General features: G+C 40.3%; 1 protein-coding gene across 16 annotated transcripts in view; it reads left to right on the top strand.

Moving 5' to 3' along the window:
• Positions 1-26,651, top strand: part of ERC2 (ELKS/RAB6-interacting/CAST family member 2) — a 519,409-nt gene that overhangs the window by 203,375 nt on the left and 289,383 nt on the right. For 10 of the 16 annotated variants that reach the window (XR_004426010.1, XR_004426009.1, XR_004426011.1 and 7 more), the window contains 4 exons: positions 13,773-13,914; positions 18,249-18,389; positions 19,978-20,118; positions 25,024-25,059. Coding sequence is in view for 8 of the 16 variants with exons in the window: in XM_033140940.1 (XP_032996831.1) it covers positions 13,773-13,914; positions 18,249-18,389; positions 19,978-20,118; positions 25,024-25,059 (460 nt within the window). In the remaining 8 variants the exon portion in view is untranslated. The remainder of the gene's footprint in view (positions 1-13,772; positions 13,915-18,248; positions 18,390-19,977; positions 20,119-25,023; positions 25,060-26,651) is intronic. The other 6 variants (XR_004426016.1, XR_004426015.1, XM_033140942.1 and 3 more) reach the window with 1 other exon arrangement.

Below are 26,651 nucleotides of genomic sequence, written 5' to 3'. Positions count from 1 at the left end.
ACAGAGAGAGAGAGAGAGAGTTACTGGTACATATAATCAGCATTCTGTTGATACCTTGCTATAAAGCTCTGTATGGCTTTGCCTAGCAGCTTCATGTAAATGTTAAACAACACAGGAGATAAGATGGACCACTGTGGCACCAAATTACCTTTTCCAGGACCACCTTCTGGGCTTTATCTTCCAGGAATTGCTGGAGCTATTCAAACACAGTGCCTCCACCCCTCTTTCACTTACAGGAAGGCAACCTAGAAGAATACCATGGTTGGTAGTCCTGAATGCTGCTTGGAGGTTCAATAACTGAATTAATAAGTTTCTGTTCTCCCTGCCTCTCTCCCAAGATGCTTTCAATCTTAGAAGTTCGATTCAGAGCATAAGTAAAGCCCTTCTGGATCAGAGTAAAAGCATCAGCATCCTATTACCCACAGTGGCCAACCAGATGCAATAGAGCAGGGGTAGGCAACCTAAGGCCCGTGGGCCGGATGCGGCCCAATCGCCTTCTCAATCCAGCCTGCAGGCAGTCCAGGAATCAGCGTGTTTTTACATGAGTAGGATATGTCCTTTTATTTAAAATGCATCTCTGGGTTATTTGTGGGGCATAGGAATTCATTCATCCCCCCCACCATATAGTCTGGCCCACCACATGGTCTGAGGGACAGTGGCCCACGGCTGAAAAAGGTTGCTGACCCCTGCAATAGAGCTTCCCTGCTGCTGTTCCCACTAGAATTCCGAAGCATGTGGTCTCTGATCTGGGATCTCATGACTAGCAGCCATTAGCCTTATCCTTCATGAATATGAAGTGGTACTAGTCAGATGATTGGTCTCATGCAGGAAAGCCTGGGCGCAGCCTTCCTCAATGAAGGAATAACAATCTTCATCGAACAAGCTGGTTCTAATCTGGCAGTTCTACTCTGGACCAGGAAGCTCAAAGCATGAGCACATATCTGGCAGATCTCACTTCTCCAAGAATCTTGTCTTGTCCGCAGATTACACAAATGGAAACAGAGTCATGCAAACATACTAAGAGGAGGTACTGCATGTGACCCTGAACAACAGATAGAACCTTCAATTCAGGGTCAGTAATAATAGAGTCATAGTTTCTGTGGTTCAGGATCAGGCTATATACAAAGCTATGGTAAGCTTCCTCCCTTCCCTTCCCTTCCCTTCCCTTCCCTTCCCTTCCCTTCCCTTCCCTTCCCGTTTCTTTGTGAGTAACAAAAGTATCACACCTTCCCCAGCATAACTTAACCAATAATGTATTTCAGAAACTAATTGTTTGCAGGTTTCATACTTCCTCTTCCAACATTCCATATCTTTCTCAATTATTTCCATCTTTATAGTCATGGAAATTGCATTTCTGCTTTTAATAATAGAATAATGTTTAACATCTTCATTAGCTTATTTCCTTTGTGCGGCATATAATTCAGTAAATATACATGAATGGGGTTTTTGCAGCTCTTCCATGTTGCAAGTATACAGATAAAGCTAGTTTATAGAATAAGCAGCTAAAATGCATCCACTGCTAGGCTGAGAGATAACCCAAATCTAGCTTCATTTGGAACCACATGTCCCCAGTCCAAGCCAGGCTAGCTTCCTGATGAGATCATTGCCTGGGTGATGTACCTTTAGGGGAAATAAAGGAAAGAGGTTCTGTATGAGACAGCAAATGGGTGGAGCGCCTCCCCCAGCTCACGGTTAGTTAGAAAGTTTGCAGTGACGTGGACCAGAAGCAAACCAGCAAGCTGGGGAGTGAGAGAGGCAAAATGATGTTTGATTTCTGTTTGAATCAGGTGGGTTCTAGCAGCTGCTACAGCCTATCAGGAAGAAAGGGACAACTCTTTTGTTTAAAATGTAGCCTAACGTAAGAGGAATGGAACAATGCTGCTGTTTGGGGGCCGGTCATGGGTTGAAATGTGCTGTTCCACCTGCATCACTACTATTGCCAGTTTATTATCAGTGGAATGTAAATGATTATTCATATTCATGCAATATGCAGTAGCTGCTTTCCATTAAAGTCTGTTTATTAGTCTCGCTGTAGTCAATGACTGCTTTTTACTATAGTTCTCAGCCCCCCCGCCCGCCCCCCTCAACACATGCTGGAAAGTTTTCGTCATGGAAATATGTGTGGAGACAACAAGCACATCAGCATTCAATTATGTCGTATCTCTGTCAGATGTTAGAAGCACTATTTAGATTTTTATTAGTTCCTTGTTCAATTTACACTTGGAGCTGTGAATATCTTGGAGGAGGGTAAAATAAATATACATTAACCCCAACAGAGCAGGCTGAGCGTGGTATGTCTTATTAATTTCCTGTCTCGTGAGATTCCTTTGGAAATTTGTCTTAAAATAAGTAAAAATAGGTAGCCCAACTCACTGCAAGTGGATTCCTCTAGATAAAGATCCAACTTGCCTTGGCTTTGTTTACACTGATCTTTGATCTCTCAGCTGTATGTTTGACGTTGTTTGGTTGATTTGCAGAAATTGAAATAAGGGAGGGGGCCTTTGGAACTACTGAACAGGTCTCTTGTTCTTAGGAGTGGTTTATCCCCCCCCCCCCCGAATGAACATTCTTCTTGAGTCACACCTCATATGCCTGTGTTGACACTACCTTCACTTACTGCATTTATACAGTAATTGCTCTGGTTTAGTTGGCTTGTTCTTATTCAAGAGTGAAGCTTCTGGAATAAATTCCTCATTTGGCTTGGCCATTTCAGTAAGACAAAGTGGATAAGTTGATACCTTTCTTTGGATTAGATGTTAGTAAGTGAGAGTGTACAAATTTTTGCAGAAGCTGGAAATTCTGTACACTCTCTTGCCAATAAAATGTGGTCTTATAAATCACCTTATCTACTTTGTGCTCATTTTTTTGGATCCACAGTTATGTGGCAAAGGCTTTATTTTTGGTGGGCAAAATGTATACATGCTGAGTAATGAACACAGAGCTCCTTCCCTGGAACATTCTGCTTAGTTATGTCTCAGAGGTTGTAATCTTAAGTATTCTTATTTGGAAGTCAGTTGGATTGAATTCAGTGGGGCTTACTACCAAATAGGAGTGTTCACGACCACAGTGCTAGTATTTCTCCAAAAGTGTATGCAACCGCCACCACTGATTTTTATCCAGAAACAATATTGAACGTTGAATGCAATAAAATAAGAAACTGGCAATGGAGTACTTTAAATGCAACATTAACAAATCCCAGTGCAATAGAATTAAGGACTGGATTCAGTTACAAAAACAAGCAGTGTGGTGTAGTGGTTAAGAGCGGTAGACTCGTAATCTGCTGAACCGGGTTCGCGTCTCCGCTCCTCCACATGCAGCTGCTGGGTGACCTTGGGCTAGTCACACTTCTTTGAAGTCTCTCGGCCTCACTCACCTCACAGAGTGTTTGTTGTGGAAGAGGAAGGGAAAGCTGCTTTGAGACTCCTTCGGGTAGTGATAGAGCGGGATATCAAATCCAAACTCCTCCTCTTCTTCTTTTACACAAAAGTTGAGTATCACTTGTAACTGTAGTGACAGTTTAAGTGAGGGAAAATGGAAGTGCCATTTAGGAAGGAGCAGATATCCCTGCTGCCCTGCCCCTCCCAGTAAGCACCAGTTATTCAGTGGTCGGTCGGGAGGTCAGGTAAGTGCTGCTGCCCCACCGTGCAAACCATGCGCTTAGGAACAAGCCAATCCAATCCAAAACATTTTGCTGCCTGAAGCAAAGGACAAGATGGCACCTTCCCATCCCATGTGCAGAAGCTAACTTGTTTGGACAGTGATGATGGGATGGCATCGCCCACTGCACCTGAAGCAACAGGTTTGTTTAGGTGGGTTAAAACAGCACATGTAGGATGCACAACACTGTCTACCAACAGAGGGGGGGGGGATAACTGGGGGTCTGTGGAGGAATAGCCAGGAGACTAATGCCACCATCCCCAACATCTGAGAAGGTTGTTTCACTCCAAATAATAATAATAATAATAATAATTTTATTATTTATACCCTGCCCAGCTGGCTGAGTTTCCCCAGCCACTCAGGGCAGCTTCCAACAAAATATGTGGAGCAATGTTCTTAATAGTCATAGTGGATGAATGCAAAACCTAGCTGTCTGTTGTTCCCAGAACCTCTGGATTTCTACCATTGTTGTCAGACTCTAAATGCTTAGAAGATAGAAAGGAGTATGGGATCGGATCGACACCCAATCCAACAAGCCCTTCAGCTTTCGACTAATCACTAGAAAAATTGTATAGATACTTTGTACCAGAGCATAATATGTTATGCATAATTGATTCCGAATGAAGCTGCAGCATTCTGAATGACTACAGGTGAAACTTTAAAAATTAGAATATCGTGGAAAGGTTCATTTCTTTCAGTAATTCAACTTAAAAGGTGAAACTAATATATGAGATAGACTCATGACATGCAAAGCGAGATATGTCAAGCCTTTATTTGTTATAATTGTGATGATTATGGCATACAATTTCAACTTTAGGGTTTTCATCAGTTGTACACCATAATCATCACAATTATAACAAATAAAGGCTTGACATATCTCGCTTTGCATGTCATGAGTCTATCTCATATATTACACTCCAGTAGTAGCTAATGAAAACAATTGCTTACATATTCTAATTTTTTGAGTTTCACCTGTATATTTAAATAACTGAGCAACTGAGATTTAACAGTCAGAGATAGTTAAAACATAAATCTATGATTCTGTGTTCCTTATTTGTGACCCCCTATTTGGAAAACCCACATATGTATTTAGTTGAAGTGGTAAAAGTTGCACTGATGAAGTAGACCATTCACATGATTTTGAGAATTTCTTAATCATACCTTGGCACGTAGGAAGAAGGGAAATTGTGGAAAACATCAGGGTAGAAAGCAAGCAAAGGTACCCATTAAAGCCTGCTGCTACGTTAGGATATGTAAGCAGATGTGTAATTGTAGAAGGAAATAAAGAATTAGGGGGAAATTACTCTCATAGCAACATAACGAGTAATTTTGTGGCATTAGAATTACTACACGTAGCACATAGACGAAACCTAAATATCAAACGTAAAAATATACTCTACTTACCTGTATTCAAGTCTCCTGATAAATCTAATTTCAGTAAATTTCAGTTAAAAAGTGTTTTATGTCTTATAGAAGCTAAATATAGCATCTTGTCTTCAAGTTTATTGTTCTTTTGTCTCCTCCTCCTTTTCGCAAGACCATATTCTGTGCTTTGTAAATGCAAACCTACTGCTTTGCTTCTCTTGCCCTACTTTCCACTTCATACCTTTCATCTCTGTGCTCATCTCCCACTCTTTCCTCTTTAAGTTATTGACTGACTTTATTCCTTCATTTTGTTAATGTATTTGTAGTCCACCCCTTCACCCAGGGGTTGCAGGGTAGCAAACAACAGGTATTTAAATCCCAATTAACGTTAAACATTTGATAAAAATCAAGCAGCATCATTACATTAAGAACAATAGCATATAAAACAGGCAGTAGAAGTGGATAAATAAGGATACCATGCATTTCATTCCTTTCCCACAAGCCAGGGCAAAGAGGTGCGTGTTTACCTGTTGAATGGATGAAAATACTGTAGAGGTAAGGGAGGTTACTCCAAAGCTGTGAAGCCACTCCAGATAAGCTCTTCTCCAGGTACCAGCAGTGCAGATCTTGCTCTCTGAGGGGACTACCAAGAAGGCTTCCTTTACAGGTCTTAACAGCCAGGAAGGCTGATATAGGAACAGGTATTCTTTAAGACATTTGAGGCCCAAATCATTTCAGGCTTTATATATCATCACATGAATCAGGCCCATAATACCACTGGCTGTCAATGCAGCTCTTTTAATTTTTTTTGCTACACGTGAGTGACCAGGAGTACCTTTTCATACCCCAGCTACCACATTCAGCAGCGGTTGTAATATCCATGTCATTCCCTCCAACATTTCTCCGGTGGAAATAGGGACGTCCCATTCCATAATGATAATTTCACTATTTATATACCCCACACATCTTATTGGGTTGCCCCAGCATTCTGGGCAACTTCCAACATATGTAAAAACATAATAAAACATTAAACATTTTTTTAAAACTTCCGTATACAGAAGAAGAAGAAGAGGTTGGATTTGATATCCCGCTTTATCACTACCCGAAGGAGTCTCAAAGCGGCTAACATTCTCCTTTCCCTTCCTCCCCCACAACAAACACTCTGTGAGGTGAGTGGGGTTGAGAGACTTCAAAAAAGTGTGACTAGCTCAAGGTCACCCAGCAGCTGCATGTGGAGGAGTGAAGACTCGAACCCGGTTCACCAGATTACGAGTCTACCGCTCTTAACCACCACACCACACTGGCTCTGAAGGATTGCCTTCAGACGACTCGGGGGTCGGATAACTCCATACCCTCCAACATTTCTCCAATGAAAACAGGGACATCCTAAGGAAAAGTGTGACTTCTGGGATCAAATCAGAAACTGGGATGGCTTCTCTAAATCAGGAACATCCCTGGATAATAGGAACACTTGGAGGGTCTGCCATGTCATTTTCATAGGTGGCCCCACATAGTGTACATTACAATAGCCCAGTCTAGAGGTTACCAGAGCAGTCTAGAGGTTACCAGAGCATGGATTAATGTAGGTGGACTATCCTGGTCTAGAAGAGGCTGCATGGTCAGCTTGAGCTGGGCATAGGCACTCTGGGCCACCAAAGCCACCTAGGTATCCAATAGCAAAGATGGCATAGGACAGGCACGTCCAACAGGTAGATCATGATCTACCGGTAGATCACTGGACGTCTGTGGTAAATCACTGGTAGATCATTGGCTTCCCCCAAAGAAGCTCAACCACTTGGCTCCCCTAAAAAATGCTCAACATTTTTGCCCTTCTCCCTCCCCCCCCCCAAAGGGCTTTCCTCCCACGTCAGAAAAGCTCAACAACTCTGACCTAAACCCTTAAAAATGGGCCTTCCTCCTTCCTAAAAGAATTTCAACAACTCTGACCTGAACCCCACAAAAGGGGGTATATCACTGCCAGTTTTTAACTCTGTGAGTAGATCGCAGTCTTTTTGGAGTTGGCCACCCCTGACATAGGAGATCAGATTTCCTTCTCTGTGGGCAGGCTTTTCTCCCTGTCCTTGGGAAACAGTATCCTGCAGGTGATACAATTAATCCTATCTTACGGACCACAAGACTGCAGCTTCAGAAGGAGGAAAAACGGATGTTGGAAAAGGAGAGGAAAATATTACATTTCATATATTCTACATTAACGATTTAAAAATATATTTTAGTATTAATGTTTCACATTGCAATATAATCAGGGGGGGGGGGTTGAGAGGAAATGTTCTTTTTAAACAAATGGGACTGAAGAGGTTTTAGGACTCCATGCTCTGTTTTGCGTAGGCTTTGCTTTTAATTTGTAGCATAGCTCATTTTGGATTCACTTTGTTCCAACTTGCTTTATTTTAATACTAATTTTTGAAAAGGAAATTAGACACTGAGTAGAACCAAGCCAAGGCATCCAAAATCAACGTTAAAATGTTCTTTTAAACCATAGTTTTTCCTCAGTTATTAAAAAATACTGTGTAAGTGAAAACAATATTGAAAACATTGACCTGTGTTTATATTACCAAGGTTGCATAAAAATACTGCAAATAAACCTCTGAATGTTTTTTTTCCTTTCTCATCGTATTTTAAAACAAATCCTTAAGAGGTACTTTCCATTAATGGTCGTAATGTCATTTTATCATTACCTGCAAATTCCAAAACACCGTTTTGTCTTAAAACTCATAATGAAGGTTATTTCTTTTAGTACTTAAGCTTCTATAGGATCATAAAGCTTGTCTGCAGGTGAGATTTAGTTAAATCCTTTGAATATTTAAGAAGCATTCCTGAACCTTTCGCCAAAAAAGTGACAAGATTAGCACGTAAAAGTTTATTGACAGGATGCATAATTGAAAAGATTGCGTGTGAAAGTTTTAAATGATTTTTAATAGATATAGTGGCAGTTTTAAATGCTGTGATTATACCCATTTATTGAAATACCAAAGGATTATGTGAAGTCATTTTAATAGCTAATGGTGCAACAGCACTACAACCAAAGCAGGTGGAGATTACATGTTAGCAATGCATATGATGTTCAGCTTGTCTGGTCTTGTCAGCTGCTTCCATGCTGGTTATAAATAAAATTAACACCAATGCCAGCTTGTTGTTATCTGGTAAATAGTATAGTATAGTATAGTATAGTATAGTATAGTATAGTATAGTATAGTACAGTACAATACAATATAATATAATATAATATAATATAATATAATATAATATAATATAATATAATATAATATAATATAATATAATATAAGTGTTTGTGTGCATTTAAACTTTTTTTAAAGACCTGCTATTGAATAAAAAAATACCCTTCATATATACATGCAAATCTTAAACTTTGTTGCTTTTTCAGTTATTTATTAAAAGTTTATCTATTTACCACAAAGGTTAAATCCAAATGCCTTGAGTCTATGTCTGTGTAAACAAAGCAGGTACAGTAACAGTATCCTATTTCTATGTAACCGACTTGTGAAATAGTTTGCATAAAGGTAAAGGGATCCCTGACCATTAGGTCCAGTCACAGACGACTCTAGGGTTGCGGCGCTCATCTTGCTTTATTTGCCGAGGGAGCCGGCGTTTGTCCGCAGACAGCTTCCGGGTCATGTGGCCAGCATGACTAAGCCGCTTCTGGCGAACCAGAGCAGCGCACGGAAATGCTGTTTACCTTCCCACTGGAGCGGTACCTATTTATCTACATGCACTTTGACTGCTAGGTGAGCAGGAGCAGGGACCGAGCAACGGGAGCTCACCCCGTCATGGGGATTCGAACCGCCGACCTTCTGATCAGCAAGCATAGTTTCACTTAAATACTAATAGATTAGTTATGATAATTTCAAATTAACTTACTTAATTGCACACATTACTGTTATTACTATTGTTATTAAAACTTTTATGCTGCCCATCATCACAAGATCTCAGGGCGATTCACAGAATAAAATGCAAGGTACAAACACAAGTAAATAGTTAAAAAGAATACAGCAAAACAGTAACCCTCCTTTCCCACAAATCCATGTAAAAGGCTGTGCAATATTAATCAGCCAAAGACCTGGTTAAAGAGGAACATTTTTACGTGGTGCCTAAAAATATACAGTGGTACCTGTAGTTACGAACTTAATTCATTCTGGAGGTCAATTCTTAACTTGAGACTGTTCTTAACTAGAGGCATGCTTTTGCTAATGGGGCCTCTTGCTGCCACTGTACACGATTTCCATTCTCATCCTGGGGCAAAGTTCTTAACTTGAAGTAATTCTTACAAGTTAGTGGAGTTTGTAACCTGAAGTGTTTGTAACCTGAGGCATTTGTGACTTGAGGTACCACTGTATAACGAAGGTGTCAAGCGACCCTCCCAGTGCAGAGCATTCCACAAATGGGGAGCCACTGCAGAAAAGCCCCATTCTCGTGTTGCCACCCTCCGGACCTTGTGTGGAGGAGGCACATGAAGAAGGGCCTCAGATCTATGCAGAGTCTGGGATGGTTTATATAGGGAGAGGTGGGTCCTTGACGTCCTTGCAGTAAATCCTCTGAGAATCACTGAGGTTACTCTTAAAAAAGTGTGCACAGGAGTATAATTGTCTGCTGCTGGCACCCTGAACGTGACTCTTAACTCCTTAAGCTTTGTTTACTTATTCAGTATTTACTTATTCAGTATTGCTCTCAGCACACACTTTGCTCCTTAAGCCCACATGTAGCTGCTGTGTGGCAGAAATCTTAGACTCCTACCTCTCGTCACTTAACAAACACACCTTTTGTTTTGTAAATGCCTCCTTTCTCATCCAACATTTGGCCTTCCCCTTTTATTTAGGGAACCCCTCCTAAGGAAATAGAACCTTTTAAGGCCCTTCATCCTGCCCAGACTCCCTGGTATTCAGTCTGCCTGTTCTCCATGGGTCACTCCAGGACAGGCCAGCAGCATGGAAGATTCCAATGCCAGCCACTCACCTGTTAATACGTGCCAATTTTGCATTAATTTCTATGAATCAAAAAGCAACAGGAAGATCTTCTTGGGTGTGAAAGGGGAAAGGTGGAGAAGAAATGTCATCTGGTATATTTTTTATTGAAAGAGTGCAAAGTTCTCAGTTCTCAGTTACTGTATCTGAATCTTGCTGCCCCCTCCAACCAAAGCTGCTGTTATGAAGCTATCAGGGTTTTAAAACAGCAGTAACATCCCTTTTCTGCTATCTTCAAGCTATGTGCAGAGCTTCATGTCTGAAGGTATTTATGAATCAGGGGAAGAAATGCCTATACTTTGCAGCATATGCCCTTTACATCTGCGAAGAACATTTTTAGACCTGTTGTCTTGGATAAATTTTGTGTCATGTTTAAAAATGTCTCTAAGAGAAAGGAGATGTAAATGTATTGAAATAAGCAAATGGCAGAGGGGAACAATGATTCAAATTAATGTTTCTGGTGTACATAGCATAATAGAATCGTAACGAAAGAGCATGGCCAAGCTCTCACTTCTAATTGCATGTTTTCAGTTCATTCTTTTTGGTTGTCTTGTCCCCCATCGTTTTAAGAGTACAGCTTACTGGATGTTAAATGTGCAGTGGCTCTAGTATTCCACAGGGTGTCATGAGGTAGTTGTTAGAACCGCTATTAGTGCAGAAAGGAAATGAACATGGTCTACCCTCTTCTGAACACTAACATATGTTCTATTTCTAGATTCAGGTAGGTAGCTGTGTTGGTCTGACGCAGACGGGAGGGGGGGGATTCTCCAGTAGCACCTTAGAGACCAACAAAGTTTGTTGTGGATATAAGCTTATACCCAGAACAAACTTAGTTGGTCTCTAAGGTGCTACTGGACAATTTATTTATTTTTTTAATTTAAGTGTTCTATTTTGTACTATTTTTTAAATATAAGTGTTCTATTTGGTTCTTAGCTCTTTAGCATGTATTCTCCTTTTTCCGCATAAGATGAACACACATAAATGAAAGCATTACTGTGGACAGATCCTTTCCCAGGGTAGAGCCATTCCACCTTCTCACAAAACATGCATAGACTTAGTCTGTTCCCCTCTATAACCCAGGGTAGTAGTGGTCCCTGAAGCTTACTTTATTTGTTTGTTTAGCTTTTAAAAGGCACTTGGTCAAGGATAGGATGTTACTTTAGCTGCTGTGGCACAAGTTTCTCCTTGCATAGCTGTATACAGCCATATGCCAACAGAGACTGATGCCTTACAGCACAATTCTGTTGGCCACATGGCAAACTCCATTTGTTTTAGTAATACTTAACCATTGCATAACTGCAAGCCACACCACTTGAATAACTGGGGTCATGTTGGAAAGGGATAAGGTGAGGAGAGTTCAGGAAATATATTCACTCAAAGCCAGTCAGTGATACCCATAGTGAAAAGGAATGTTAATTATTTCCATTGCTCTCAAGTTGCACAATATAAAGAGGGCATGATTTGTTTGAGATATGCCATTTCATACTTACTTGACCTGATTCATGCCAAAGATTCTTTCCTCTTAAGAGCCTGCTGTTGAGTGTTGATTACAGAGGACCAAATCATATGCTGGCTTTGCACTAGCGGCATCCTTAGGTCAGCTGTCATCTCCATTTCATTTTCTGTGATTGTTACAATGATAGAGGAAGCAGCAGCTGAAGGCTTGCCCTCTACCCAATTAACATGCTGCAAAGGGTTACCAGAAACACCCTCCTGAAAGGTATTAATCACTCATCTTAAGCACCTGCATTTCCCTTCTGTGCAACGATGCAACAGCTCTGCACTGAATGAGCTGTAGTGCAGTGTTTGATGTTTGCTGCTGCAACAAATCGTATTTTAAACCCCCATTACTGTAATCAAAACCCTATCTTGAAGACAGTACCAAGGCATGATGCAGAATGCAGATCTCCACTATTTGAATTGGGTAGAACATCTGCACAATTAGGATATTTAAAAGTATGTTATCAGCAGCAGCAACAGCTTCATAGTTAAATAGTGATTAAATATTTAAATAAATGAAGCTAACAAGCTTTCATTCAAGGTGATCTAGCAAAGTCAGATCCTACTTCAGAACAGCTTTTCAGCAAGTGGGAAAGGTAAAAAAAAAGTGGCTTAAATGTAAGTTTATGTACGCCACATGACAGTTCTGACCCTATACTGCAGGCACAGGCAAACTCCAGCCCTCCAGATGTTTGGGACTACAATTCCCATCATCCCTGACCACTGGTCCTGTTAGCTAGGGGTGATGGGAATTGTAGTCCCAAACATATGGAGGGCCGGAGTTTGCCTATGCCTGCTATACTGAGTCAAGCCCAGACCCACCACACTTTAGGCCTGGTTTAACATGAGCTTGTCCCCACCCCCCAGCCTTTATCACTACCAACTTCCCTTTCCCTACCCAAAGATACTTACAGGAAACAATGGCATATGTTGATACTCCGGTTAGTTCCTAGATACGTAATTGCTACAAATATGGCATATGTGGAACCATCTAGCTCCCCTGGAACCATGGAAAAGCTAGTTCTCATTGTACCCTTGATTCCTGGGTGCTCCTTTTATGCTGCCATACACCCTTGTAGCAGCATCTAGTGCCTAACAGAAGTTCTTCCATGAACCACCCTACTCCCCCTTTAGGAAAGTTTTCATAGGAAAAAGTGGGTATAGGAACCTCTGCATCCTAAAGTAAGTGTATGTTATTAGGAGCATGCTAACCAGTGCTTTCCCCCCTAGATAAATAGGTGTTGGTACTCACCATAAAGTTGTTACAGTAAGTGCCACACTTTTTAACAACAACAAAAAAGAGGTGCCAGGACTGTGGGTGGCGCTGTGGTCTAAACCACTGAGCCTCTTGGGCTTGCTAATCAGAAGGTTGGCGGTTTGAATCCCCGCGACGGGGTGAGCTCCCGTTGCTCGGTCCCTGCTCCTGCCAACCTAACAGTTCAAAAGCATGCCAGTGCAAGTAGATAAATAGGTACTACTGTGGCGGGAAGGTAAGCGGCGTTTCCGCTCGCTCTGGCACTTGTCACGGTCCTCTGTGCTCCAGTAATGGTTTAGTCATGCTGACCAAATGACCTGGAAAACAGTCTGTGGACAAACGCCGGCTCCCTCGGCCTGGAAGCGAGATGAGCGCCACAACCCCATCCAAGGGTCCTTTACCTTTTTACCCTTGAGTACCTCCTGAAAAGACACTTAAACAAATCTAACTAAGCTAACACTTAAACAAATCTAAAACAAATCAATTTAAAGCATACGTTGGAAATTCACATTAAGGATTGAACTGAGTGAGGTTGCCTTGCACCAAGATCTTTCTGTTTTGTTGGCTGTTGGAGATTCACAGAGGTTAAAATCAGAACTGAATGATTTCAGACTATGAACGTTTCAGTACAGTGGTACCTTGGTTTACAACCATAATCCATTCCGGAGGTCCATTTGGAAACCAAAACAGGTTGTAACCGAAGTCGCGCTTTCGCCAATGGGGCCTTCAAAAAAATTTTTGTTCGTAATTAAAAAAAAATAATGGGTTGTAATCCAAAAAAAGTTTGCAAACCAGGACATGCACTTCCGGGTTTGACGTGTTTGTAATCAAAACGTATGCAAACCAAGACTTATGCAAACCAAGGTTCCACTATAATGTGTTTGCTTTATTTTACACCCCCCAAGTGTTCATGAATTGCCTACTTTTGTCAACAGAGCTTGCCATTCTAAAGCCTCCTTTTCATAATCAATACTGAGTAATCTTGCATTCTTTGTTTTAAAGATTGAAAATCTTCAGGAACAACTTAGGGATAAAGACAAACAGCTAACCAATCTGAAAGACAGAGTGAAATCGTTGCAGACTGATTCCAGTAACACAGACACGGCTCTAGCAACGTTGGAAGAAGCTCTATCAGAGAAGGTATGGTTTTGTTAAACACGTCCTTTTAGGAGCGGGTTCTAATTTTGTAGCTGCTAGTTCAATTGCACAAATAATTGCACACAATAATTCTACTCTTGGGGGCAGTATTCGCACTGCATGGTTAGGGAATCCCAGTGCCAGTTTTGGTGGGTAGGCAGATTTCTGAACAACCAAGCATCATGGAAGCTGCTGCTGGAACATTTGTAAGTGTCCAGACACTGTAAGTGTGAAGAGGGTTAGCCCCTGTTGCGTCCTCGCTCAAATTAAGCTGCAGTTACTTTTGTGTTGATAACAATTTGAGATAACTGTGGTATTGCTGGAAATAAGCAGCTGAATGTGCCTAATACAGAGCTTTCAGCCACTGCGATTTAGTTCCTGCTTGCTTTTGTGATAAAATGCATGTAGATTAGGCCTGTAAAGGGGATAGATATATACACCAGGAATGCTTGCCAATGCAAATAATACTAGAAAGGATACATTGTTGGGATTTCATCATGTTAGTGGTTAATCAAAGACAACATGGTGTATTAGGGTATTTTAACATGTGTTTTCAACATCTAGCTCATGGAGATTACAGTTCAATTAATCTTCGTTTTGTGCTTTAGAATTATGTTGTTTAACCTTAAATAAAATATAAAAATTAAAGCATGATTAACAGCACAAATGCTTTTGGGATCATGCTTGTACTATTTGAGAAGGAAAATATTTTTTAACGATTTTAAGAAGTGTCCGCAAGCCATAACTTTATACAACAGCTTCCTATTAAAACAGAGGATGGCCAGACAATTTCACCTAATTTTGGCGAAGCTACTTTCCATACCAAGCTTTGGAGAGACAACGAACAGAATAGAATCAGTTTATCCACAATAACATTAAAATCAGAGATGTGGCAAATATTTAAAATATGCAACCTTCTCAAAAATGTACCCCCCTCATTCTGTTCATTTTGATCAACTTCATTTTGAGTACGGTTGGGCCAAACTTGGAAAGGGGCTGCAACACCTGACCTGCTACCTGGCTAGCTTCTCCCCAACCCCAGTCCCTTTGGCAGGGATGCACAACCTCAGGCCTAGGGGTCAGGTACAGCTTTCCAGTCCTCTCTGTCTGACCCTCAGGACTCTCCCAGATCACACACTCTCCTGAGCCACCCCTTCTTTGCACCCTCCTTGAATGTTTTTATCTGATGCTTCTTGTTGGCCTGGATGGAGAGGGGTGTGTGAGTGTAAAGAAACTAGCCTACTGTACAAGGGAAGTCCTCCCACATTAGTTGCTCTGCCCACTTTTGCCTCTCGCCTCAACCACCAAAGGTGTGTGGTCCCTGGAAGGTTGACCACAAGGGAATGCGACCCTTGGTCTGAAGAAGGTTCCCCAACCCTGCCCTTTGGCAAGGATTTTTTTTTTCCTTGTAAAGTGGGGCGATTGAAAGGGAGTGTGGGGAGTGAGGGATCAAGGGTCTGGGCCAAATTAGTCTCAAAACACATCATTTATTTCAGGCAAGCTTATAGAGGGAGCAGGGAGGCTTTGAGAGGGATGGGAGATTGGGCTGTTTGAGCGTTCTAGTCAAATACTGAAATGGATTGCACACTTAAAAAGCCTGATTGTTTTTTGGGGGCTTAGCATGCAGGTACTCACCCATACCTAACAACAGAAGTTCTGTGCCTAACTGGAAACTTGTGCTGCCCATATAAACACTAAAGTGACACATTTCCTCATGCCTCACTCTCCTACATGAAGTGTCCATGGCTGTGGACTCTACTTCCCATATCTGCTGTTGTTTTTTGCAATCTTAAGTGTAGCACTAATGAGAGAGAGGGGGGGAGGGAGGGAGGGATGGAGGCTGTTCACTTAGAACAGTGATGGCCAAACTTGGCCCTCCAGCTGTTTTGGGACTACAATTCCCATCATCCCTGATCACTGGTCCTGTTAGCCAGGGATGATGGGAGTTGTAGTCCCAAAACAGCTGGAGGGGCAAGTTTGGCCACCACTGACTTAGAAGCTACAGTGAGAGAGAAGGTGAGGACCAACAACTTCCATGAGGGGTGGTTTGGGACTGAGGTTATTGAAACTGGAGGAGGAGGAGAGCTGTTAAAGGAACAGTCTGAAGAAGTGTGCATGCACACGAAAGCTCATACCAAGAACAAACTTAGTTGCTCTTTAAGGTGCTACTGGAAGGAATTTTTTTATTTTTTATTTTGTTTCGAGTTTGAATTAACTCTCCAAATAAGCACAGCATTATTCACTTCCCCATTCCACAATCTGTGGAGATGTCAGGGCAAGGATATCCATAGTGAGAGTTGGCCTGCCCATGAGGCAAACTGAGGCAGCTGCCTTGGGTGGTGGAATCGTGTGAGGCGGAGCCCCTGTGGGTTCCCTGGCTGCCCCTGCCCCGGCCCCTGCTGCTAGAGGAAAGAAAAGAAGCAGTGAAGGCAGCTTCAGGCAAGATCTCATGAGATCTCGCAGAAATCTCATGAGAGCTCACAGAACTCTTGTGAGATCTTTCCGGAAGCTGCTGTGCGATCTTGGTAAGCGAGGCTTTGGTGAGAGGGTGGGACTTCTGAGGAGACAGCACCTTCAGTTTTGCCTCAGGTAGTGAAATGGGATGGGCTCCCCCCAGTAGCTGTAATGTATGTTCAAGTGTAGGCATTGACTCAAGAGATAATACATGTATGAGAAATCTAGGAACTCTTATTCAAAGTTTTAACAAGGCATCTTTCAAAGGCAAAAACAGGAACAGTGATTAACTTGGAACAGGCAAAAGAAAACGGGAACAGTTAGCTTCTATTCCAACGTTGAGCATTGTTGCTACTTAGGAGCCTTGAATGATTTTCCTGCAAAATTAGCAAACTCTGAGCTTTCAAACAACACAGGAACCCAGGCTTATCCATGTGGTCCATCTCAATATCCTCACAGGGTGAGATGTAGGTTAATGTTATGATAATACCTAGTAATAATCATATATTAAATGAATACTCTCAAACTCTGTTTGACTTCAAGCGAATGCCTAAAGTACCGGTATATCTAAATTTGTCAGTGCTGTAATTTGCCTTACTTTAGAAGGTGAACCAGGATTATGTGCAGTTCAGCATTGCTATCAACCTAAGGACTTCCAGCTCTTATGGTGAAAAAAAAGCTTTCAAAATGCAGTAGCTAATAATACCTGTTCTATATCAACATTCTTATTTCAAGATCTATCTTAAGATCATTGGTCTTAGAGTTGATTATTTTTCTATGTCAAAAAGCTCCAAATGTGTATGCTTGAAAATTCCCTTGACTGAGGCCTTATTACTTGGTTAAATAAATGTCTTCTCTTGAATGTTAAAAATCTCACAATAATATTAAACATTAGTTATATATTTGTACATGTAGCACAATGCCCAGCTTTTCCCATACATAACAGAAAGCACTTGCATGTCAGGAGAAAAGAACTAAGCTTTTTGGAGAAACACAAATATTTGCACTTCCTTTTAAGTGAGTGTACACTAACTGCTACCTTCTGAAATGAAGCTTACATTTACACCTGAGTACATCTCCTGTCAGAAAGTATCATAATATGATGCTAGCTCAAGCTGAGAGATCAGTATATTGAAAACAGTTGTTTGCCCAGTAGGAAGAGAGAAGTAGGTAGTTGCGCTGGAAACGTAAGCTTATGTCCTTCTCGGAAAACCATTTAGAGATCTACACTCCCTTTTCAAAACTGGTTTACAATGGCATACAGGGAGACGATATTGTGGGTGGGGTAGGGAGTCAAAAGGTCATATGACAAGGTAGGATGCACAGTTTTTGACCCATCAAGCCAAATGCTGCAATTCGCCTGCCTTTGCATGGAAGCAGACTAGTGGCTCAGCAGATTCACTGCTGGTCTTGGAATTCAGAAGCAGAGGGGGGTTCTCAAGCACTTGGCAAACCACAACCTGCTGGCTGATAGGCTGTGTTGAACTCGATAGGTAATACATATGAAGCCAGACAAACGTGCATTGAGCTGAGTGTGCAGTTTCTTGGATTGTGACCCCATTCTTGATGTTCTTCTAATGACAGCAAATCCAGAATTACTGTTTAAAAGGATTTTATTATTTGAGCCTCTTATAAGCCCCCATTTGTGGAATGCTCTCCCCAGGGAGGCTCGCCTGGTGCCTTCATTACATATCTTTAGATGCCAGGTGAAAACATGCATCTTTTCCCAGGCCTTTGGCTAATGTTATGTATTTTTGTGTTTTTATATTGTAAACCACCCTATGATCCTCAGGTGAAGGGTGGTGTGTGTGTGTGTGTGTGGTCACATATTTTCCAAGCTGCTGGTTCAAGTTATAAAGTGTAACCATGTTTTCACTATTTAGGAGAGAATTATAGAGCGATTAAAGGAGCAGAGGGAAAGAGATGACCGTGAAAGGATTGAAGAAATTGAATCCTTTAAAAAAGAAAACAAAGACCTGAAGGAAAAAGTTAATGCTTTGCAAGCAGAGCTAACAGAAAAAGAGGTCAGTGTTTGCAATTAATTGAATATTTGTATTGCTGTGATTCAAATTGCATATAGTTTTACAGTCGTAGAGTGAGATGTTTCAGTTGAAAGCAAATTTATTCAAATAATTTGGGATGTAATATCTCCAAAGCAACCATATTTCTGGGCTTCCAACTTTCACATATAATTTAATAATGGCTGGGCTTCAAACATGCCATTCCAGGAAGAGAAACAATTTGGACCCAGCAGAGGTTTTCAGGAATTAAAGGTTACTTCATTTCTGTCCTTATCTTTTTACCTTTGCTTTGCATGATTGTGCTATTTGTAGCTGTAACCCAGGAAGTCCCTGGCTATGAACTCTCCAGGTGGCCTTAGCCAAGGCATTTTTCTCTCCACCTCACCCCTTCCACTCTCAGCTGCAGATGGCCTTCATAAGACTGACTTTTGTAAGGATTACACAGATAACATATGCAAAGTTCTTTGAATAATATACTGTGGCATGTAAATTATGACAGTAATGAGAACAATGTCACACTATAATTTTTTCACTGAACACCATAGGCGTAGCCAGGATTTTTGTTAGGGGCCAGGCATCCACACAGGGTGGGGAGAATTAACTGAGTACTTTCCACGTTTTTCAGTAAATATTGTGTCCCCCTTCCATAGCTGTCAACCCTCCTTGCTGTTTCCCAATGCTATAATAAAGGAATTTGAGATTGATAATAGCAGTAAAGGGGAGATGAGACACATTAGGAAAGTTATTGTATAATTGCACCCTGTTGGAAAGAACCAGAGACAAACAAGCCTAAAGTTGTGCCACTGTGCTGGTTGGACCTATTCAAAACTTTGACGATGCCTCTCAGACTTAATGTGATAGCACTAGAATTATGTCCTGCTCCTGGAGGCTAGTTCTTGGGCATGTTTATGGGATTGTTCTTTTGAGGCTGCAGTGGAAATATTTGCTGCTATATATATATGTCAGAATCCATGGTTTTTCCACAACGGCATTTGCAAATGTATGTTCTGCTTAATGATTAGTAATATTAGTGATGTCTTAATATTTTCCCGTTGTGTTAGTGCAGAGGCTGAGACATCTGCATAAATTGGAAGCCCCCTCCCTCTCTCCTGTAAACCAGCAGGTCTACAACTCCACATAGACATAAGAAGCCCATATTTTGTTGTTGTTGTTTAGGTTTAAACTGGGTCCACTGCAATTGCTTAGAGAGAGAAGAGCCCTGGTAAAGAATCAAAAGAGGTTCACTGAACTTAATAAATATCCACTACTGTCCGTGATCATCAGTTTACTTTCAATTAGGCCAGAAGCAGGGTGAGTGGGCCATGTATATATACTACATGTGCCCACAGAGGTGCTGTTGATTTCCTCTAAGCTCTTTGCAGCAGGGACTAAACATGGTGTCGGGCTTTCTACCCATGGCTCATTACCTTTGTGCTCTGGGACATCACTGCAGCTGTGCTTTAGAGGACGGCAGCACTGCACAGTCTCCAAGCCCGCTGTAAAAGGCTTAGCAGGGGTTAAAAATGGGTTCTATGTTTTCTGGTAACCTTCTCTTTCAATTGTCTCTTTTATATATATTACATGTATTTAGTCTAGCTTAATTGACCTCAAAGAACATGCATCGTCATTGGCTTCAGCTGGACTGAAAAGAGACTCCAAGTTAAAGTCTTTAGAAATAGCCATAGAGCAAAAGAAGGAGGAGTGTAGTAAGCTAGAAGCACAACTGAAAAAGGTAAATACTAACAACAGATCTTATTTTGAATGCATGCCTGCGTTTCTGCAGTGAAATATGTAATCTGTTAGTTTCAAGTCGAAACTACTGTTAATGAATGGAAATGTGTTTGCTTATTAAGCCTGAAACCTGTCGGCAGTTTTAAAATAATAATACTGTATTATTATTGCCATTTTAAAAAATTGTCTTCAGCAGAAAAGCCATGTAAATATATATGGGAACTTTTTTTTTTGATGTGCAGCATATTTAATCACATTTAGTCTAAATGATTTTGTCAAAATGATTTGGAAATCATGTTAGCACATTTCTACCATACATTGTTTCTCTTTCCTATGTGAGTTAGTATTGTGTATGTTCATTGTTGAAACACAAACTCATGACATACTTCTTGGTTTCAGCATCATGTTTGCCTTCCACATCTTATAAACGGGCTCATGTTGCCAATAGATCATTTAACCAAGGGCACAGTCGGGCCAAAGTTAAGCACATTTAACTCTCATTGAAAGTGCAACTAAAAAAAATAAAATAAATTTGGCTGTTGCGTGGCCCATACATCATTGTGGACAGGTGCTTGCAAAGTGATTAACTATATGAACATTAAATTTGACAAGGCAAAAGTGCAAGGTCCCATGTACACCACATGGACATATAGCTGTCAACCTTCCCTTTTTTGCGGGAAATTCCCCTATCAATACTATAGTCTATAGTATAATACTGATAGGGGAATTTCCCGCAAAAAAAGGAAGGTTGACAGCTATGCATGGACAGAAGATCATACTTTACTTGTACAATCTTTTGTTAAGTCACAGGCAAGGGGAGAGACAGCCCAGTCCTCATATCTGGGTTGAATTGCCTGATCAGTGCTTGACAGTTCAAGATAGGTTGCAGCATGCTAAATGTCAAAAAACACACCAAAAGGTAATAATAATCAAATATAAACAACATTAAGATGCAACCCCAAACAGTCCTAACTGGACTGAAATCTGAGATAAAATAACCTACCAAAATCAGTGCATTGTGCATAACATCCAGTGCACCAATGTAGGTTTAGCATCCATACAATTCAAGGAGTGTGCGTGCATGTGTGTGCATGCTGCAGTTAAATTATGTGCCCCTTTCACTCCAGAAGCTAAGGATATATTTGCACTTCATTGCTGGGCGTGTCTGACTCAACACCGTTTGCTGCCTGAAGCAAAGGACAAGATGGTGTCCCTTCCATTCCAGATGCAAAAGGTGACTAGGTTCTCAGTTAAACCGTACTTCAATGCTGCATCTGAAGGCAGTAGGTTGGCTCAGGGGGTGCATGCGCAACTGTGTGGCTTTGTCCCTCAACACCTGCTGCCCAAGGTTGCTGTCATCACAACAATACAAACACAACACATAGGCTAATAGTTAGTAGAGAATATATAATAGAATAATGATATCATTCAAATTATAGGAATAAGCCAATCAAAGTTCATATGTACAATATAACAGAGTGGTAGCGAGGACCATCAAGCCGTGTGTTCAAAACAGATGTCTAAGGAAAGTTTCAACGGAAGACGTCTCAAAAGCCTCAAAAGGACAGTTTCTCCTGACAGTGTCTTCAAGGTTGCTGTCATGGCAGTACTGGCTGTAATAGTGGGCTATGCAATGCTTAGAACATTAAAGAGCCAGATTTTCACAGATGTAACAGATCTCAAGTTTTTATACCAAGTGTTCCTTTAAAAAAATCTGTATTATTAATCAGCCATTTTTAGCAATATTCACTGGTTTGGGAGAAGAACAGGTGCTTCTACAATGAAAATTTCAAATTTGAGGCGCTAAACAGAAACACGAATTGTTATTGATAATTGACCTCAAACAGTTCTTTTTAATGTATGTTTTATTTGGCAGCGTTGCTTAATTTTAGCTGAAATTCCAAACATTGTATGAGAAGATGGTCATACAACAGATCTGCATGCTTAGTGTTCAGTCATTTGAACTTTTAGGAAAACCTAAGTTTGTGCATTTGGTTGGTAATGAAAGTGATGAAGTATTGATATGCCTTTGTTCCTATAGGTAGAGAGATGTTTTTTGAAACTTGCATTCCACAGTAGTGATGGGTCAGGAAACTGCAGGAATGGTAGAACTGAAATATTTGTTAAAATTGGAAAATAAATTCCAGATGAAACTTCAAAAGCATGTTTTTAAATTTATCATTAAAAAAGAAAAACTTGCTTTTGGAAGTTGCATGTAACGTATCATTCCAACACACACACACACACACACACACACACACACACCACTTTTTGATTAGTTTTTAAAAGAATGATTGAAATGATCAAATCACTTCAAACCACTTAAAGTACTTCTGTATTTACAAACAGTAGCCCATTCACAACTGACCTGTTTCTTGTTCTGTTTATGCAGAGAAAACTGGCCTGAAAACAGTAATCAGGTGGCAAAAGGGTCTGTAAGCTATAACAGATCTTGACCTTTTTGCATCAGTGCTGGCTCCGGCATTTGGGGGCCTCTTAGGCATGGTATTGTCAGTGGCCTCCACTAACCTGGAAAAGTTGGGACATGCAAGTGAGAATTTCCTTACGCTGCATCTGATCTTGGATATTCTGTGTGAAGTAAAAATGGTGGCATTATTTCAACCATGGGCCCTCTCTGGTCTTGAGGCCTTAACAGATACCCAACCTGGCCACCTTCTGGAACCAACCCTGATTTAAATTATGTGAGGTTTTGGAGCTACACAGAATTTAAGCTTGGAGTTGTCACATTGATTATCCTACTTTTAAATAAATGGCATGAGGACTGGAACCTTGTTTTACTGTTTAGCCTCAATTACAGTTCTTTGTGCCTCAGTAATTAGTATTGAGTAATATGCACCTTAATAGTATAATCATCTTTCAAACAACTGCTGGTGTTTAGTTCCCACTGGCTACAATAACAGCAAGGTGTAATCAAGAAAGCATGAGGTATGCCTAAAGTTAATTTGTAAAGGTTAGGGTCCCCCCCTTTGCTATGTTCTCTGATTTTCTGCTAGTTCTTCTTTTCATATATTTTTGAGCTAGGAAATGGATAAAACAGAGAAACCGATTCACCAGTATCAAAATTCTTTCAGCTTTCAAAATGCCTTGCTGCTTTTCAAGCTGGCATAATTATACACCAACTGCCTTGTCTTGGGGAAGGGAACACAATCTATACAAGATAACTACAACAAAAAGTGAAACTCACATATTTTATTACAGTATATTATACTGTAGGGTTATCATATTTCAAACAGCAAATATCAGGACAGAAAAGTTGTTGAGCAGTTTTACAGATATGTCTGGGAAATTCCAGACATATGGCAACACTGCTATATTGTATATTGAAATAATATATATATTGCATACCTATCCATTTCCCTTGAGTGGAGATAAAAAAAAATTCATACTGTACAGTTAAAAATGAACTCTAGGATATCCAACTTTATAGATGACAGTCCTCTATGTGAAGGGCTGTCAGCTCTCCCTGTATGATTTAAAGATCAAGAATTATAAGAAGGGAAGGCAGAGGCCTTTAAGTTGCCCAATAGCAGATAGCTCCTGAACCATAGAGGTCATCTCACCATAGTTGTCCCTGCTGTCTTGCAATGTATACCTATTTAAATTATAGCAAATATTTCTAAAGTTGCATCTGTGCACATAAACTGGCATGTGGCATTTTGTGCAAATCTGTGCCCTCTTTAGGATGCATTTGTTCTCTTTTTTTGTCGATGTAAGTGGCCACACTAGGCAGGATTATGAAGAGGGAGAACCAAAAATGTCATGGGAGAGACTCAGTTCACACATGGGATTCTGAGGCCTCCTCTACCCATTAAAGTCTGTTCTGAAATTCAAGGAGGGTCTCTTTGCTGCACTTTCTTTCAATGCAGCGAAAGAATCCACAATGTAGGGAAAAATCTGGACAGCTTCACTGCATCCGTGAATTTTCAGGAGGCTCTTTGGATCGGAGCTTAATAAAAGAAAGCTTGCAGTGTGAAAGGCATGAGAGCATTAACAGAAAAATGCCCCAATGGATGTTCGTTTTATAGATATTTTGCCTTCATGAATGAAGAAGTCATAGGAATTTTCTTTGTTTAAAGGCTGTAAGTAATCCTTAAGCCATTTGTTCTGAAGTGGTCTCAGTGAATACCCTTGATGGAAGCAGTTGTGTATTTTCAATCACTGGCATCCTGTTCAAACGCTACACCCTATTCCCACCCCAGTGATTGAGTTGTCGTGGGGTCGTCATAAAGCTGAAGTCCCAAAGGGTGGTAGGACTTCAGCGAGACTGCTCTAGAATAAGTGGTTTATAGCTTACAGCATCATTTGTTTTGCTTCCTTATATACTATTCCACTTCAGAATGTCTTCCTTTTGTTCACTGCCGCTTAGATTTCCTCACCACTACTGTTTGCCAAACTGTACTGTTCAGAATTCAAATAAAACTGAAATGCAGTTTTGTGTTAATATGAAAGGAAGGCCATAAATTTAATGATAAAGTTTAATTAATCTTTTATTATTACCATCTTTGAAGCTTTGGTGATAAATTGCAGCCTTGGCCAAAAGCACTTCTAGTGATTCATTGCTGGAGACCAGCACTTAATGTATCATCAAAAGTGGACAGCTTTCTGTATTTCATGGGTTATTTCACTTGAGAAAGGGAAAGTAACACAAACCTTAGATTTCTTACTCCAGCTATTCTTTTTTAGGAGCCAAAGTCAACATTTATTTTCCCCCAGTGCCTCTCACTTGCACTAAAGAATGTTTAGAAACTTAAATTTCTACTTTAAAAAAATAAAATTCCAAGTTCTTCTGTGCAAATGTGCTGGATTTGCTGAGCTAATACTGTTTTCCTGGATCTTTCCTTCTTTTCCTGTCTGTGCTTCATTCCTTCCCAACTTTGCAATGTAGCAAGCTGAACAGTTGTTCAATCAGATGTACAATCCAGTAAGTCATTTCAGAAAGTGTCCGCTGTAACATACGAAAGCATGAGGATCCATTTAACCACCACCATGTTGTCCTTCTTCCTCTGTGGAGCTTTGCAAAACAATGATGGCTTCATTTGCGTTGTGTTCAAATAAAGTGAGCTTTGCGGACTTTAAGGCTATTATATTTTCAAACGTTTGTGGGAAATTGTGTTTATTAGAAATTGGATCAGTAAGCTTTGCAATCAAATTTGAAGTGCCTTCAGGTCCTCAACTACTTCAGTGTAAGAAAGCATGCAGATATCAGGCTTCGTTGTTATTTTACTGCTATACTCATGGAGTACTTCAGTGGATCCTTCAAATTAAGCTCTGGAATGTTATTCAGAATATTTTAAATGAAGAATAAATAGTTACTGTCTATTTTATTTGCGTTATAAAAAAATGCAGTGTGGTAGGTTTCAGGCAGCAGACAGGGAATTGCAACGTCGCAACATTAAATGTTCCTTATAGCAGCCTTTTAAAATGTTGTCACAAACGCTTGAATTTTATTTATTAATTACGTTTTATAAACCACTCCCCCAGGAGCTCATGTACATGGTTTCCCCTTCACTAGTTTATCATCAAAACAGCCCTGTGAGGTAGGTTAGGCTAAGAGATTGCCCTAAAATCATCCAACGAATTTCATGGCTGAGTGGGGATTTGAACTCTGGTCTCCCAGGTCCTAGTCCAACACTCTAATCATTACACCACAATGGTTTACACAAACATACTTGCTGGAAAGAGAGAGCTTCAGATATCAATGGGACTTTCTCCCATAGAAGTGTACCCAGAGGCCACTTATCACAGTGTGCCTTTTTAAAACAAGAAAATATACTCTTGCTGCTTAAGTTTAAATAATTTAGTTTTAGTTCCATGCAGTGCTTTTTTCTGGGGGTACGCATACCCCTAAACATTTCGTGAATCTAAGTTTGGCTTCATTGAGGGACAATATTTCAATATGTGTAGGAAAATGAGAGTACCACTAAACTTTTTTTTTTAAAGAAAAAAAGCACTGGTTCCATGTATTTCAACAATGTAAAGAATAAAACGTCCAATGGCACCTTAAAAACTAACACATCTTATTGTGTTGTGTGCTAGAACCAGCTTTAACAGATGTGCAGTGCCAGAAAGAACATTCAACCCAAATAAATCTGAGTGAATAGCTTGACAGTCATTATAAGTAATTTGAGGAACAGCAAGACACGTAGACGATTATATATAAATGTATTACATAGATATATTGTCTATAAATGAAAGCTTTTTTATATCTCAGTGACAGATTTACACTAATAAAATTATTGTACCTTTTAAAAGGCAGAAAGAATGTTAAAGCTGTGTTATAGAAACCTGTTTTTAAATTACATAGTGTTTTGTAATTGCAGGTGGAAGGCGTGGCATATCTCTAAGGAAAATTTCTGTTATGTGCAGCTAGGGCATTATTCCTCCTCTTTGTATTTGAGCAAATTCCACAGTTGCAATGAAAATTTAATGTCCTGGTGAGGAAATAATAGGCCTCATAAAACACACCACATTTATTTATCCAAAATTAGCTTGTAATTACATTTAGTCTTAGGT

This window comes from Lacerta agilis, chromosome 2 (assembly GCF_009819535.1).
Source record: "Lacerta agilis isolate rLacAgi1 chromosome 2, rLacAgi1.pri, whole genome shotgun sequence".
Taxonomy (NCBI): Eukaryota; Metazoa; Chordata; class Lepidosauria; order Squamata; family Lacertidae; genus Lacerta; species Lacerta agilis.
The sequence above is the reverse complement of the archived record's forward strand: the minus strand, read 5'-3'. Positions and strand labels throughout refer to the sequence as shown.